General features: G+C 40.8%; 1 protein-coding gene across 2 annotated transcripts in view; it reads right to left on the reverse strand.

Moving 5' to 3' along the window:
* negr1 (neuronal growth regulator 1) overlaps positions 1-18,561 on the reverse strand; it is a 182,639-nt gene that overhangs the window by 65,969 nt on the left and 98,109 nt on the right. For both annotated transcript variants that reach the window (XM_085383012.1, XM_085383013.1), the window contains exon 4: positions 6,412-6,543. In XM_085383012.1, coding sequence (XP_085239138.1) covers positions 6,412-6,543 — 132 coding nt within the window. The remainder of the gene's footprint in view (positions 1-6,411; positions 6,544-18,561) is intronic.

Raw genomic sequence — 18,561 nt, forward strand, 5'->3', positions numbered from 1 at the left:
GAACTTCTACTCCTGCACCATCGAGAGCGTCCTGACGGCAAACATCTGCACCTGGTTTGGGAACAGCACCAAGCAGGACAGACGAGACCTGCAAAGGGTGGTGCGCTCGGCAGAACGCATCATTCAATCAGAGCTCCCTGACCTGCTGTCCATCTACACCAAGCGGTGCAAGTCCAAAGCTAGGAAGACTATGATGGACCTCTCCCATCCCAACAATGGACTCTTCTCACTGTTGAGGTCTGGGAAGCGCTTCCGCTCCCTTAAGGCCAAAACAGAGAGAATGAGGAGGAGCTTCTTCCCCCAGGCTATTCGGGCCCTGAACCAGGTGTAGGACTGGACTCTCCCAAACACGTCACTATAAGACTGGACTCTCACACACGTCACCACACATTTCCTATAATCCTATAATTCCTATAATTTATAATCCTTATCTTTATAATCTCTTCTGCTATTTGCACGTTCTTTACTGTAAATTCCTAAGTTAATTTGTAAATTTTTGTAGTAAACTGTAAATTGTAAATATTGTAAAACTTTTCTTCTGTCATTTAATGGTCGGGCATTGTACAGCTACAAGCATTTCACCCCCATGTCATACTGTGTATGGTTGTGTGTGTGTGACAAATTTGAATTTGAAAAGATGTGTTATCGCATCGCTGAGTTATTTTTCCCAAGCTTCAGGAGAAATTCAGAAGGATCTCACAGCAGTCGAGTACTTCTCTATAGCTTTATTTACATTCATGGTGGAGGTATAATGAATGGAGTGCCTTTATATTTAGCTTCTAAGAGATGTAGGTCAGGTGAATATATGCATGATTTAAACGTATTATTTAATTAAATAAGCTAAAATTAACAGGAATGTAGCCCAATGTAAAAGCATGTAAAAGAGTCCTAAAAGAACCCTGCTGATTTCATTTTCTTAAGTTCATCTTAAGAAGATAAACGTAAAATAAATGAATAACTGACTCTATGTCGCCTCCTCGTGCTTCTTATTTCAGATAATAGCCAAATTGTACTTCTGCAAAACATCTGGATATCTGCAAAGTTGACATTTTCTGTAAAATTTTGTCCAGAGTTTTTTGAGTTAGGGTTAAAATCTTTATGTAAACATTTGTGCCACGCTATCAAATTCCCTCTAGATATTTCAAACAGCTTCAGATGAAGCAACTGAAACAGTGACGGGCAAATAAAACGTAGCACGACAAGACAGTTAGCTGTCTCCGTTTCTTCCGTGTGTGACTAAAGTTTGTGCAAACTGTCAAATCTCATCTTGCAACATGATGATGTTCAAACCCTGTATTCTCACTCGTTCAATAAGAGGAGCCGACACCTCTCTCTGGAGGAAAAGAGCTCCCTAAACTAGAAAGCGAGGTCAAACACCTTTGATTGTTCGTCTTAAAACAGAAACAGGCTTCTGTTATTGTTTTATCTGTAGTGTTAGTGATGGATGCCTTCAATCTGCTACAAGGTGGCTTCATTAATTAATCAAACACCAGCGTTTTATCTCAGGCGGAGGTGTTCCACGGTGGTTTCCTTTTCATTCATCCCTCCGACTCAACCACCTAGATGTGATATTTATGCTTTTGAGTCACACTGTGCAGTGAGAATTTCAGCCAGTAACGGCACCCACCTGCAGTGAAGATGAATATGTAAATTTAAAAAAGTAGGTCAGAGATCAAATTTCATCAGGTAGAATCACAGCTGAAATATTCTTTCGCCAAGTAGGGTTTTTTAAGCCAATCTGATTCTAGTGCGACCTTATGGATGACTGCCATCGTTCAGGTTTAGATGATAAAAGTATTCAGTCGCCGTTCATTTATCGCCAGGAGCATAAAGGCAAGAAGCCCTCTCAGGCCATAATTTAATTAATGCTGCCACATGAAGGTAGGACATTTGAGCCTTAGAGAAATCCATGCTGGGGTTACATGTACTGGACTTAACACTCGGGCAGTGACAATGCCTGCGAACGTCTGCCTCTAACTCCTCCTATCATAGAGAACCAAATGGCAGGCTTAGTGGCCCGGTGTTATTAAAACTGCAAATATGTTCGAGCTTAATTTTATTTTCATTACCTTGGTTTGCTTATTTTAATTATTAGCCCTAATCTGCAATTAGCCCAGAGGTCAGCTATACCCACAGCTTTGAAAAACGCCATTGTTTTGAACAAAATTGTCTGGACATGTATTTAATTAGACTGTTAACCCTTGAAATGTCAGTGTCACTCAATCCTATGCTGTCTTATTAGAATGATGAAGGAAAAAATACTACAGACTTCACTAACTGATGAATATGAATTCATTTCATTTAACTGCTGTTAGCAAGAAAAAAGAGGATCAGTGGTGATACCATAATGGGGTCAAAGCACGCCACGATAGCCGCTTACACCGTTAACAATATCGAACGATAACGCTGCGCCCTTTCTGTTACTCCGCCTCTCATTTCTTTGTGTTTTGCTAAGAAGCTTTTTTGTCATTTCTTTAAGTAGTCTTCACAGATAGTTCAGCTTTTTGAAGAACATTCAAAGCTCTTATTTGGATGCTGGCTGCCTTTTGCTTTGTTCTTTGTCAAGATGATCGAAAATCCAGAGTTCAGGGGAGGCCAATCCATGATTTGTAATGTTCCATTGTGCGTTTTTCTTTTTTCTACTGCCAGTATTGTAAAAGGTGTGCTTTGGCGACTTTGGCAGTGTGTTTGGGATCATTGTCATTCTGAAATTAAAGCTGCTGCCAATGAAATGGCTTCCAGATGGCATCGCAGGGCGAATCCAAATCTGTCTGTGCGTTTCTGCATTCATAATTCTTTTAGTTTTGACATGATCCCCGACACCACTGGCTGAAATGCAGCTCCAAACCAAACAGAGCCCCCACTGTGTTTTGCAGATGGCTGCAGACACCCACTTCTGACTATTTGAACCGAATATTAGTATTCATGACTCCATCAGACCTGCTGTCATTGATTTTCATTCTAGTTCTTGTGTAATTTGGCAAACCTCAGCTTTTCGTCCTGTTTCCCTTAAGAACGGCTTCTTAGAAACACTTCTTAGAGTCAGGTGTGTTTTTTATGCTCGGATGATTCATAGTTCAGTGTTGAGTGACTTAATAAAAAAGCAAAAAGAATATTTGAATTTCTGTGCTGTGTACTGTTTAAGTTAGAGAGTTAAACTGACACCTGCACAGTCTCCCAGGAGGGCCTTCACAAAATTAGCAGGCTTCTTTTGTGAGACATACAGCTGTATGAGCACGTGTCCATGCAGTGTAATATTTTTAATAAAGTTAATTTCTTGCTTCTTGCTGCATAATTATTCTCTCTTGTTTGAGTTTCCATGTCAGCTAATGTCTTTATCTTAATACAGATTTTAATACGCTCAGCCCCTCATCAATAGCCCACACTCCTGGGTGCCTGGTGAATACAGCCTGATGTGTGACAGCAGAGCATGAATGATACAGTAGATTGGGACACAATCCAAATGCTTCTCTTTTTACTTCACAGGAGGAGAAGTGTGCCAGTGAGGAGAGGAGGCAGTGAAGAGTGGCCACCAGCTGGCTAAAGCTCTGCCTGCTGTGGCCAAATCAGTCGCTCCAATGGACAACTTTAATTCATTCATTCTGCTTCCTTATCTTTAGAGATGAGCACATGTGTCACCAGTCACCATGCAGAGAGAAAAGGGAAGAGGCAACTTTGATGAAAAATACAAGCATGAAAAGCATACTGACAAAATGCTCTGAAAACAGTCGCTGACTATTTGAAGCTACAGGGCACAAAATATTGAAGAACTTTTCAGTCCCATTTGAGGAAGCCGACAAACAAAGTCCTGCCTCTTTAACGTCAGCTGCATTTTTTGCTTCTTCTCTGTTACCTATTCAGCACCTTGAATGCTAAACAGCCGTAATAAAACACAGGACCTTTCGTGTGTGAAATGCTTGTGAGGCTAGAAAAATCTGACAGTGTTTGCAGTAGCTCAAACAGCATGTAAATAATTATGAAATCCATTATTTATAACTGAAAGGGTGGCCCCAAAGATGTACAGCGCCTGCTCAAACACTTATCAGACACCTTCTAGTCTTACTGCACACAAATTATGAATGAAAATGTGTATACATGTCACACAAGAGCTCTATCAGATATTTCATGTGTACGGCGGATGCCCATCAAGCTGTCTCTCTAAATCAGTGGTGCAAAACCAATGGCCCGAGAGCCATAACGGGCCCAGCAAAATCTCTGAACTGGCCCACCTGATGGGTTTGAGAATGTGAAACTTGCAAAAATATCATAAATACTTTAGGTTTTTTGGGGGGTAAGATGCACCGCCACTGAGGTGTGACGATGCCAGCATTACGAGTCCGAATGTGTGAAAAGTTAAAAGCATTTCTCTAATATTTTGTTGGTGTTTGGTCAAAAAATACTGGAAATGCACAAAGGTTTCTCTGTTCGCAGATGCACTTGTACTGTTGACAATGATCCCAAACACACTGCCATGGTACTGCACATGTAAAGTGGAAAAACAAATCCACAAGCTCATTTTTCTTAAGACAGCTCGTGCAGGGTATGCCTCCTTTCCTAAATTACATGAAAGTTTTTTGTGTATTTTATATTAAGAGAAAGGGGCGACTGTGGAGCCTCTTCTTAATTGGTCATTCGGCAATGACTTTATAGCATCTGGATCTTTAACGATACTTCACCTAAATTTAAGGACTGCGTGCCACTTTATAAAAGGTGATATTTTTCCCACTTCGCTAGCGCACAAAAAAAAAAAAAACCCTTTTAAGACCCATTGGATTATTTCAAAAATGAATTATCATCGACCTCACTGAAGGCTGTGTTACTTCATTCCTGAAAAGAAACACTTTGGAGATAATGGCTTTCAACTGACATCGACTCTAAAAATCTCATTTCAAAGTAATCGCTCAACATCCTCCTGCTGCTTTTGATAACACTGTCCAACAAACTGTCTCCTTTACATTTTTCATTTTTATAGCATATTCCATAAAGGTGTTGCAGTTAGGCTGGCTGTGTTACAAAAACTAATTATTCATTACCCTGCAGGCTGATGTAATGTGCGAGAGTTTTTGGTCCATACGTTTAACTCTTTTGTAATAGAGACACTTTCTATTTGTGAAGCGGAGCAACTCAATATCTGCTGTACTGAAGGATTATGTAAAATATCAGATCAAAGGGAAATTTATAAATAGTTCTCAGAAACCAATTTATACAATAAGATCAAAGGAGTCACAGACAGATATCTGGATCATTGTCGTCTGCGATATCGATCAATAGCAACGAGCGAATCAATGGCGGAAGCAGCCTGAGATAACTGTCCAGCAGGCCTGAGCACTTGACCAAATACAACACGCTCCCACCCCAACTATGGCTCAGGGGCTCAAACTGTGAAGACTATGTCTGACAGCAAAGAAAAGTCTTCCTAATCAATTCACTCAGTTCGAATGCTAAGCCCACATAACCCCGCCGTCTCAGCTTAAAATTCAGCGTCTGACTATGACATGCCTTATCAATCACAGAGAACATCTCCTTTGTTCTGTACCATAAAGACACAGCCAGTTGTCAAAGCACTTTTCATCCTTGAACCCACGTCTCAGTAGAGCTATAAATAACTGGCCTCTGAAACTTCACTCAGACCCAGCTCATTAGAGCCAGGCATTACCCAGAAATAATGGCCACAATTCTTGGTTTTGTACCAAAGCGGGCATGAACACTGTCTTAATACATGGAGGTGGATACAGATGATCTGCAGAAACAGATTAAAAATCGTTTTGAAAATGAATATAAAAAAGTACGTGTCAATTTCTTAAAACCCGAATTAGAAAACTTGCACGATTAGCTTTCTGGATGCGACTCACTAACTGGGCCAAGACGAGCCTTTTTTCTTTCACTTCCCCCTCCCTCCCTCCCCACATCGCTGTCGATGAGTGCTTGATAAGCTTTTCCAAAAGTGAGATTTAGCAGAGGGCATCTATACAGAAACTTCAATGAATAACAGTGAAGCAAAGGAGCACTTCTGAAAGAAAAGGGAATGGCAATAATAGTCAAGCACCCGAATTCTGCTTCTACTTACAAGTGGTGGTTTCTATGTGACCACGACAGCTAAAGCCCAGTATCATTCATTAATGCCCTGGCTCCTCATTACTGTCTCCTCACACTTTTGAAAGACTCATTACCTGCATAATGGAATAGTGCTTAGAACAGTCAGACCTTTCCTTAGTGTGAATTAATCATCTACATGCACCGACAAAAAGGGAATTCTCGCATTAAATATTAAGAAACTTCTTTAGCTCTCGACTTTCTCAAACTTCTGGATAGTATACTTTCTTGAAGTGCATCGTCAGGGATCGTGGATCTGCAAGGCCGGTGCACAAAAAAAACACGGGAACCCAAGGAAGAAGAAGGAGATGTACTTACAGTTGACTGTGACTTTTACTCTTTTGGTGTCGGGAGAGGCAATGTCATTTAAAGCGCTGCATTCGTAGTCTCCAGCCTGGTCCTTTGTGATCCCAGTGATGTTAAGATTTTCGCCACTGTCATACTTCTTGGCTGGAAATAGAAGAATAGAGGCAAACTACTTACCACCATGTCTACACAGAATACAAACACGTACGCGCATGCGTAAGGCATTTTGTGCTGCCTGTGGTTAGTGGGTGGAAAGGCCTCATTTGTAGCAAATTATTTGTAAGTTTAAGTCTGAGTAGAAGATGCAATACAATTAGATATTGCATTGAACTCCTGATTACCTTCCTTGCATCCTAAAATAGCAGCGGACCAGCAGAGCATTGATCTATTTATATTGATACAGCGGTAGGTAATAATGGTGTATTCCCAGTCATCCGCTCATCGTTTGCTCAACCCCACGCAATGCAGTTAGAGCTGTCCCTGAAGACAGACAGATTTGATGGCTCAATGCACATGTCAGTGCTTTACTGGCATAACAACAGTGGCATGGCCCACTTTAAACATGCAAATCCACACAAAGATGTCCACTCAACACTCAAATTAAAATAGGCTAACAGAGATAGACTCACTCGGCTAATTTCTGATGCTAGAAACTGCATTAATAATAACGCGGAGAAAAGTAGAGCGACACAGAATAATATGGTTTCCAGAACAATTCGGATACAGCCATCAGGAATAAATACATTAGTGGCATAAATGTGGGAATTCTTAATCATTTTATATCTGAAGGATGTAAGCTGAAAGACAGAAAGGCAAAGCAGCAAATGCTGGAAAGTGTTCAAGGCTATGACACACTTTTAGCCAAAGCGAATGAATGTAAATGAAGTTTATCTCAGCCAGCATTATGGGTAAGCCACTCATTGTTTTATTTAATGCTGTCGTTAGAATGAATAGTTGAGTCACTGATGGAAACAAAATTAATGAACAACTATTTTAATAACCAATTAATCATTGCCGCCATTTATTTAGCACTCATCTGGAACCTGTTTCTCAGTATGTGTGCTTATGTTTGTGCTTCTTTATGTATGAATACATCGTTTATATATAACCACAATTTCACTGGAAGATGAAATATGAAAATGACGACTCGGCTAATCGACACTGAAAATAGCATAATCTGAAGCTCTATTTAACATGTTAAACCGGCCACTTAAAACAACGTAATGGAAAAATCTGTCCAATTATTGATAATCACGGCCAATAAGCTCCAACTGACAGCAAAGACACGTTCTGTTTCGATTAAAATCACACCTATAAGACTGTTTAGATCATTTAGCTTGTGAGTGTGCGTGTAACAAATGGTTAAAATATCTCAGCAGGCTGCTCTGTGTACATATAAGAGAAACTGTGGTAGATTTTTCCCCAGACAACAATTAATTTCCAACCCAGTGGTGCTCAGTGTGAAATCTATTTATACAGAACCTTTCAGCCTGGTAATGGTGGTTTGGGATGGAAGATGTGTGGCCAGACTCAGAAGGCATGGGATTCAAACAGAGCACACAGTCAAGTTAAACTGAGCACAGTGTACCATACAGAAAACCACAGAGATTTAACCCCGATTTAGCCAGATCTTATAAGAGAGGAGTCGGAATAAAGACAACTTGTGTTCCAGAACAGCTGCCATTCGGTGCTGCCTGCAAGTGAGCTGGATTTTATATGTAATGCCACATTCTCCAACCCTGGTGGGCATTTTTTTCTTTTTATCTGCAAACCACTGTGTCAAAACACTTGAAACCGAAGGAACTGTCGATAATAAGTTTTCTTGTCTCTCCTCACACTGTCGTGGTGGCAACAATGAAGTCCAAGAGTCTTGGCAAAGATATTGTGGCAACACAAACAACTGCAAAATAAATAAATAAATAAATAAAAGGGCCAGCGTTTGAGAAAACAATCCATAAATAAGCACTGAATGTGTCTGAAAAACCACACCAGTTAGTGTGCCAAGAGAGCACATGGATGGAGACATCACACAAAGGGCTCTAATTTTGTGGAGCTGGATGGTAAGCGGCTGGGACACAAGTGAAGAGGAATCTTCAGTGGGTGCACCGCCTTTGTTTCGTTTTTGACTTAATCCCACTAATGTGCGAGAGGGTGTGCAGCAGAGTGTGTCAATATAGTAATCAAATGGTGGAGAGCACGTCTGATGTAATAAAAATGTGATTTTGTCTAGACAAGGTTACAGTACCAGGATGCAATGCACAGTATTTCCATGTGCTATTAAATTACTCGTGCAAAGATTGCAAACCGGTTTTTATTTTAAATAACACACTGCCGTTTTCTAATTTCACTCGGGCATATCTCTCATAGCAAAAGATAAATAGCAATCCATTAGATTGAGAGACATGGTATGCTACAAAGTCCCAATGTCAACAATATTACAAGGGAAGAGGCATTAGCTGCTGAATATAAGCAGTGGGTGGCTTTCAGTAGTAAGCTAATCATCTAAGATAGCTTACATATCTGTGTGGCACCTTGGCCTGATGATACATGTACAGCTTGTATTTGAACAAAGAGATTAATACACAAATTGAAGTCATTTTTAACTACATAGTATTGTTAATGTTTCCATCTATTAAGTGGACTTACTGAACGGAAGCAAAGCCAGAACGTGACAATTGCTTTACTGGTCATATCGTGTATTTTTCTTAGTATATTTTTTGATCGTTCTCAGCATTTGCATTTGGCAATTTGTTCAAAAGAATGAGAACGTGCTTTTATGATGTGCACAAGTGACTAGATGATTTAACGAGCAGTTTTGATCATTTGAAATGCATCAAAGCCACCGAGAAAAGCTGTAATAGCGCAGTCATTTTAATTTAAATTTGAAAGAGTTTCAGAAGGCAGAGACAGACTGCACAGTGGATAAGTTTTGTCAGATCTGAAAACCCTTCCAACTGTCATTGTAATATAGAGTTAAAAATGATGCAATCTGCCAATTAATTTGGGGCAGCTGAATCATAATAATTTCCCCATATACCCTAATTATCATTGCTATCTGCTATCTGAGTTTTCAGACTGCTTTATAGTATCTAATTGATCATAAAGAAGGCAGAATGTTTGCTTTTTTCATATAAAATTGCTTGCATGTGTGTTAGTATTACCCACATGACACCGCTAAAACCAGGTAGTCATTAAAATGAATGTCTACTTGTTGCAAACACAGCTCTCGTGGATCATTGCGGCCCATTAGCGGTTGCATTTTGGCTTGATGATTAGAGTTATCTGATGCTTGTTTTTTATTGTGAAGACTCTGAGAGCTGCGCTTTAGAAATGACCAATATAAATAAACTTAATTAACAACATATATACTATAAAGAAATGCAAGCTTCCATACTACAGAGACACACACACACCCTCCGGCTCTATGCTTGACCTCAACACTGCCCTTATTCCACAGCTTCGTTCATTGCATTTCACTATACTTGGTATTAAAGACACACAGGGCTTAGAAATCCACGGTATGCACTAGTGTCTTTAATAAGGCAATGAAATCAAAAGCAGTGACCCACAAGGCCAAGTACTGCTGCTACATATTACGAAATGCTGTAGTTTCCACAGGAAAGAGCTTTTTTCCACAATCACTCACTTCCCTGCCTCTACAGGAGGTCGATTACATTAGAAGAAAAAAGAAAAAATGTTAAGCATGAAGCTTACATATTTTTCAATTCATTTGCATTCAATTATGTTTTATTTATATAGCAATAAATCACAACAGTGACCCCCAAGGTGCTTCATATTGTAAGGTAAAGATCCTACAATAATACAGAGAAAGCCCCAACAGATCGGATCAGCCAATATCAGGAAGCACTTGGCAACAGTGGTAGTGAAAAACTCCCTTTTAACAGGAAGGAACCTCTAGCACAGAGGTGGGCAACTGCAGGCCTCGAGGGTCGGAGTCATGCAGGTTTTAGATGTGTCCTTGATCCAACACAGCTGATTCAAAGGCTAAATTACCTCCTCAACATGTCTTGAAGTTCTCCAGTGGCCTGCAGGACACCGGCCCTCGAGCCTTGGAGTTGGACACATGTGAACTAATCATTTGATTCAGGTGTGTTGACCGAGGGTCATAGCTAAAATCTGCAGGACACCGGGCACGTGAGGGCTGGAGTTGCCTACCCCTGCTCTAGCAGAACCAGGGTCAGGGACATGAAACCATCTGCCGTGACCAGCTGCGTGTAAAGGGAAGGAGACAGGACGAAAGACAATCATAAATCTACATATGAATCTGCAGTATAAAAATGCCGCAGATTGGTTTTTAAGGGTGTGGAATAACACCTCAGCCTTTTAAGATCCTCTTTGTAAAAGTGTTATACCATGTTTTCATAATCGGTCAACCACATTCTCTATAAATATATATTCTTTTTAAATAAACCTTTTTGATCATTGAAGTAAATATTTTAAAAAAGCATTTACAACACTTCAAAATTAAAATTGAAAACATAGGAAAGTGCTTTCTTGAGTCAGAACTGTACCTGCAGTGCTGTATAGCTTGTTAGAGCGCAGTCTTTCTGCACCTCCAGATGATGCTATCGTTTGACCCACAGGTTCCCATCCACACAACGTTTATTTTCCTTTGCAGAACGGCACTGAAAGAATCTTTTGTCCCATCCAGCTACTGCAGGTTTCGCTGTGATGCTTTTTTCTGCTATGGACTGTTGTAAGAGTACAGCCTTTTTCCTTTTTTGCAGTGACGTACGCTGTCAACAATTTACAGTATAAAACAATATAAAAGTGGAAATGTGAGTCTTTTACAGTCTCTTGCAATCAGTCTCTTATACAGAAATGTGTAACTTTGTTGAAACTGATATAAGCCACACAGAAAAAAGTGCAGCTTTTTGCTCTTCAACAACTTTTTCAATTACTGTCTACAAAACCTTACCTGCAGTCAACATCAGAAAATACTTGAAGAAACTGTTGTATTGACAACGTGACTAATCGTGACTGTAAACAATGATGTAAAGATAGTTTGCTTTGTTCACTGACAAAAGTATTTACATTTGAGAGATAAATTAAGGCAGGTTTGCTTGAATTGTTTGGAGAATTCTTGTAAACGCTGAGGATGATTTGTCTAGTATTAAATGAGGCTGTTGTAATCTGTCTGATGTCAGATTTTCCAATGCTACTAACAAGTGTAGCTTTCCTGGTAAGCAAATTGATGCAGAATGGGTCATCTATGCTCGGTTAGTCACATGATATTAAAAAAAAAAGCGTCTGACTTTCCGATGCCTCCAGTTAACCGCTTTGAAAAATGACGACCTCGCATTTATTTCAGTATTGACACAGCATAAATACAACCCACAGCGAGTTCAATATCACTGAACTGTGAGTACACAGAGCAGATAAAAGAGGCAGTGAAGACTTGGGATATGAGAGCAAATTGGAATCATTCACAACAGGAATGAGACATGATGTCAGTCTATATTTAATCATAGAATCCAGGTGAAACTGCTGTGGCTTAATTATGGTAAATGGAAGGCAGCGTGACTGGTCACCGTTAGTGCATCACAGATGTAGTCAATTAATGTGATGATGGTTCAGTCCCACTAAGCTCTATAGCCCCACAAGCCCAATACCACCATCATCTTTAAGACTACATAGACTTAAAGGCCGGCACTGATTTACTGGAGCTTCATTTAATCAGTTCTGGAATAGCACCTTTTGTGCAGGTAAAATGTAAAAGAGTTGCAGACTAATGCACAAAGCAACACTCACATATGAATGGTGAAAAGAATAAAAATGCTACCAATTCAATTAAAAATACACAAAACAGATAAAAGCAAATAAAATTGATCTCAGCAGGCAGGGACATGACTGAAAAAGGAAAAACAGCAGGAAAGTGTACAGGGAGCAGAGAAGGTCTGGAGCCCCTGTTAGTGGGCTGTCCACAGTTTTAGAGAATGAGTAATTATACTTAAAAGCATTAAAGCTGGTAGGCAGCAAGCTGGTGTCCATCCTAAATGATGGCAGTAACTGGTCTCTGGCATTTATCAACCTGCTGGTTGTTTTGATTCAGGTACCCTTCTATCAGGATTCGGAACCAACGGGAAAACAAAAAACTTAAACAGTCACAACTGAGCAGAACTCACACAAGGTTCAACACGGGCGATCGTGGCTCAAGAGTTGGGTGTTTGTCTTGTAATCGGAAGATTGCCGGTTCGAGCCCCGGCTCGGACAGTCTCGGTCGTTGTGTCCTTGCGCAAGACACTTCACCTACCGCCTGCTGGTGAGGGGCCGACGGCGCGATATGGCAGCCTCGCCTCTGTCAGTCTGCCCCAGGGCAGCTGTGGCTGCCACTGTAGCTGCCTCCACCAGTGTGTGAATGTGAGAGTGAATGAATAGTGGTATTGTAAAGCGCTTTGAGGGGTTCCAAAAAGCGCTATATAAATGCAATCCATTATTATTATTATTATTATTAACACAGACCAAAAAAATATTGCATGCACACAAAACTAACTGTGTTTTAAATGGGCAGCACATTGAAGTGCATTGTGATCCACCCACATAATGCCATTCTGGCTTGCCGTGCGGTTACCATTAACAATGATTGCACCAGTAACCTGCACCAGTGTGGTTGGGAATTGCTCTGCTTGAGTGGTACCATGACAGTTAAATGCTGGGTTATTCTGGAACAGCCTACGTAATTTGGGTTTCCAGATCAAATGCTACCAGACCACACTGATTTCACCAGATGTCATCTGTCTTACTTGCACCTTGCTGGTTTGGAACATCTGACCACAGAGATGAGGCTGACTGTGAAACACTTGAGACCCTGCAGTGAGATGGCATTGATACACTGATAAAATAAAAATACATAATTATTTGAAACCACCAGCATTGCTGGTGCCAAACAGCGAGGGCATAGACGTGCAATAAAAAAAATTGTGGGCGTGACCTCCGCTGAACACAGACAAGCATCTTTGTGGGCTTTTGGAAAGGAAAAAATCTTCACGCGCTTCAGCCTAGAGAAGCAATCAAATGCTATCCATTTCACATGAGCAGATCACAATAATGAGAAACAGGTGTGAGTAATAATGTCTCCCACGCTCAACAGTACCCTTTAGTGATATACACAGGTGGCATGTAGGCTTCCAATTAAACTGACGGAGCTAAATATTCCAGTTTGCGAGTGTTCATAATTCTGTAGAAAATATGCAGCCTTGTGCTGATTCAATGTGAACATAATGACATCTCTGAAGTTATCAAATGCTAGCAAACCTGGTCAGGCAAACCAAATGGAAAAGGATGGTCATTGCTACTGTTACATGAGTTTTCCCATGCCTAACATAGCAAACACTATCAGCCTTTTGTTGTGCTTATATATCCCACATCCCTGTCTTTGCTATTCATCCAACAGTGTTTTTGGTGTACTTTGTTTTTTTATTGTTGGATTTTCTGAGCTGCACAAAGACATGTTCCTACTACTGGATGTGAGCGGTCGCTTGAACAAGAATAAACTATTTAAAAACAAGATCAGTGTTAACCAAGAAATCAAAAGCTAAATGTTTATGAAAGCTAAATTCCTGAATCAGTTTCAAAGAGAAACACATCCAGCGCTCACAGTAATAGTTATCCAGTGATCAGTTTAATTCAGTTCAATTCTAGGTCTACACTATCACGCAGCAGAAGTTGAGCAGTAGAGGTGTTCGTCATTTGAAGTAGAGCATCATTATTTGCAGCAAACCTTTTTGGTACCATCGATGTTAGGATTTCACTCATTTGGTGTGACCAGGAAGGACAAAATTAGAAATGAGAATAAAATATGAGAGCATGAGGGTGGGAATGGATGTTTGTATCTGTATGTGCCTGTTTGTCTGTGTCTATATGTCAGGTTGGGTATCAGACGCCACCTCTCTGGGGACATCTCAGGCCCTCCAAGGAGGCCTATCTCCCCCCACCACTTCCCCTGCCAGTGGCAGATGCCCTCAGACATCGGTGCGTTGGTGGTTCTTTGTGTCCGGGGATGGGCGTCCAGGTACACACCGGCTCCTGGTGGCTGCTTGTCAGGGCCTGGAGCCTGGGGCTCGCTCGGGCCACTTCGGGGGTGGGGTGCCCTCGGCCTCTCGGCCTGGGGCTCGGTCACTCTGGCACAGCTGGCTGCCGGCGGAGCTCACGGGCGCGTCACTGCAACTCCCCCTGGCTTCTGCTCCGCGGCTGCTGAGTGAGCCCTCATCTGGGACTCTCCTCAGCTCTTTCTGGGACAGTGGCGCGGCTGCCCCTCTGTTGGTCTTCCTTGGTCTCTTGTGTTCTGGGGGCCTCTGGATGTCTGGAGTCTTGATCTCCTCCACACCTGCTTCATGCCCTGGAGGACGGGGCTGTGGCCCCCCCACACCCTCTAGCAGATCATTACATGAAGGAACCTTTTAAAAACAAGCGCGTCCATGCTCACAGGTGTACACACACACACAAACTACACCCTTTTGGCTCCTACCTCAAAGCACACTGTGTTCTGTCGATCTTACGTGCTGCACAATAATGTTTAATATTTAGTATTTACTGTCATATTCCCATATATCATTGTGATGTTGTTTATTATATTGCTCTATTTTTTCTGCTTGTTTTCTCTTTTTTCTTTCTCAACAGGTGATCCAGGTGATTGATTTATGTATGTTTTGTCTGCTTATTTTGTTGGTTTTTGTTTTTTGCCCTTTATCACCGTTCCTCTTCCCCGCTGTTTTTCTTTCCCTCTTTCTTTCTCCCCTTTCTTTTCCTCAGCCAAGTCTGTCCTGTATTTAGCAGGTTAAAATAAAATAAACAATAAAAGGTAGAAAAAAAAGAAGAAGAAAAGAAACGAGAATAAAAGAAGGACAACTTGGAAGATGGCAACTGGTGAAGCTGTCGTCTTATAGCTCTGCCCCGACTCGCCGATAAGAAAGACTCATGTATGGAAGTACTTTGAGGAATACTTTAAGGTGAATGACTGATTTGCAAAAGGTAATATGCAAGCATTGCTAGATCACAGGACGAAATACTTCCATTTCAGTGAAGCTTTTCTATTTATGGATTTTTATGGATTTCTTAAATGTTCTTTGACCAACCTACGTAGCAATGATCCAACCACATCACACCAAACTCAGTCTGAGTTGCCAGCAGGTACAGTATGAAGACTTGTATACTTCTACTACGATTTACAAAAGAACATTAACAATATTACAGAACGTTAAGAATGAGGCTCTCCCTGTTCCTGCTGCCAAATGAATTTTCACACCAAAGCCACATTATCTTGTGAATCTGTAATAAAAGTGATCATTTGCATGAAATGACTGGAATAGTTTGTAGTACGAGAAGCAAAAGAGCAGATAAACAAAATAAAATCACATGAAAATAAACAACACGTTGTCTAAGATTAAGACCACTGGAGCACAAAGTTGCAGCGGGCATTTACAGGAAGATTTGCTGCTTTCCCCCCAACATCATTCACATGTTAACTTCAGAATCAGCAGATGTGGACTTACAGTTGAACAAAATATTAATGCAGATCCTTCAGAAACAAATGGACAAATTTCAGATTTAAAAATCAGATTATGCTGCAGTGTATTAGTAAATGAACTCCAATATATTATTTCCATGCAGGATCCACTTGCACCAGGCTGCAAATTGTGTTTCTATTGATTTAACCAAGACGGGGCCTTTTCAAAGGTCAGAGAGGCCATTAGGCAGGTATCCCATCCTTGATATACATTTTGGAGATCATTTTATGTCCACTGCTCAACTAATAGACAACACAGAAATAAAACAATATATCCAAGCTCTAGCGTTGGTGTAAGTAATGTAAAACTGTCAAGGGACGCAACATAAGTTGCATGTGAGCGCATGGTGAGAGATATTCGAGAAACTGACAGAGGCCTCTCTCACCTGAGGGAGATGTCACTCCAAGCAAATTAAAGAAATCACAGCAAGGTTAATTCCGTATTCAGTGCCAATCCTGGCTAAGTGCCGATGCGGTAAGCAATTTCCCACATTGTGTAGGGGAGCTGAGGGTACACTTCCTTCAGGGCTGCAATACACAGATAGGGCAGGCATCGCTGAAGAATCCATTATAGCATAGAGCAGCATTTTCTACATCAATTTATCCTTTAAACTCGTGAAAATGGAGAACAACCCACGCCGCTACATTGTGCACTGGTGCCTTCTGGCCCCGACTCAAGGTGTGGGCCAGAAGTAGGGGTAGAATCACACCGTGTGCAGGGCTTGTCTGAAAAACAGGCTGTTAGTCTACCTTGATACGTAACCCCTACCCTGCTCCCTGGCTGCCAATCTGAGGCCGTTAAAATCCAGAGTGGAACTGGGCCAAAGGAGCCTTAAGTCATGTCTGATTGGATGTGCTGCCACCTCCGTGACCCGTAGAATTACCTCACCGCTACTTTCTGTGCTGACATATTTAGCCAAATGCGCTGAAGGCAGTGAAACACAATTTCAGGTGCTGGACTGGTTATTGGTTATTGGAGTGTGTGATTACACAATAGCTAGACAATGCTGAGAGTAACATACATCATTCAGAAAATGAGCGACGAGACAAACAGAGTGGTCTCGGGAGAAAAACAAAATAATTAGTTTTATAGAGAAAAATCTTTTATTTATTTAGTGAATTAGCAGATTTGTATTCTGCTTGTGGCCAGGACGAGGGTGTTCACACACAGATATACATGTGCGTGCTCATGTGCATTACTTGCACACTGTGTGTGTAAGTTTTCCTCCTATGCTAAGTTCTTTGTGATGAATAACTGAGTCTCGAGTCCCCCTTGTTGAACTGTTGTCTGCTTAGCAGAGCTTTCACGGCAGAAGAAAGAGCACAGTGGAAGAAAAGTGCTAAACTGCTAGTGTTTCCTACACAGATTATATTTGGAGAGGCCACCCAGGTATAAAAACGATTGCCCGGGAAGTAAAGTCTGCGTATGGGAAACGATGATTAGGCTCCAACAATTTGCAGAAGTTAATAAAATATACCACAGAACAGCACAATTAAGAGATTTATTTGTTTACTTAATACGGCCTGGTAAGCTGTGTGTGTTGTACCAGATGAATCCTTTTATCACAGAGGGTTTAGGTTAAAAATAATAAACACTTTTTACTTTACAATTAAACCGGAACAAGCTGTAGTGTCCTGTTGTGTGGAGTCCACACCACAGCTAAACTGCTTATTGTTTAATTAGCTGTCTCTGTCACTGCAGAGCGTGGGACCGAATCAATCTGTCGAGCTTGGCACACACGGACACTTAACAATGAAATGAGTGTGTTAATATAAGGATAGAAAAAAGGATCATATTTTACATATTTATTAAGAATGGAAGGCTTTTATGAGATGTGACTAAAATGCAAATTCAAAAGTAACAAATGCAGATGTCTGTTCAGAAATAGACACAAGGTAATCACAGTGACATAGTAATCCAATTTGAAAGAATCACTGATTACAAATGATCTCACCAATGACATCTGCGTTTGGAAAAAGAAAGGGTCAATTAGGGCGTGGAGTATACTACAGTGTACATACAGTACAAGGCTCATTTTCAAAAAGGCTCATTTTCAGAGTTTAAAGCAAAAAAAAAAACCAACTCTGGGAGCCTTCTAGGGGCCAAGAATGTGAAAAATTCTTCTGAGCTTCAATTAGTCAGTTAACTGACTGAAAAAAGGATAAATATATAACTGATTAATCATCTAGATTCCTCTAAGATAGAAAGCCAACATTCTCTGGTTCCAACCTCAATTCAATTCAATTTTATTTATCGTCCTCCATAATATACTGGCTGTTTTTTTTCTTTGCATCTGTAAACTCGACATGTTTTTGCTAATCTATTAAGAAGAAAATAATACACTAATCAGTAAAGACAATGGTCGGTCTAAGTATATTAAAAGGCACTGCTTATATGTGGCTTTCAACTACATGTACCATTAAATAAAGTAGTAGTGTGTAACAGTAGCATAGCACCGTGGCAAACAATCTAGTAGTCATCGTGTTAGGGCCACTACAATAAACCACGAGCCCATTGAGCACCTCTTTAGTTAGCAACACTCAGTTCAACAGCTGAATGGGGAAGTGTTAGACACGGCTCCTGCTGCTGATACGTGAAATTTGAAATGCAGTGCCTAGCTCTTTATCTTTCACCT

Source organism: Rhamphochromis longiceps, linkage group LG15 (assembly GCF_057381845.1).
Source record: "Rhamphochromis longiceps isolate RC_006_pf linkage group LG15, R_longiceps_female_GT1.1, whole genome shotgun sequence".
Classification (NCBI taxonomy): domain Eukaryota; kingdom Metazoa; phylum Chordata; class Actinopteri; order Cichliformes; family Cichlidae; genus Rhamphochromis; species Rhamphochromis longiceps.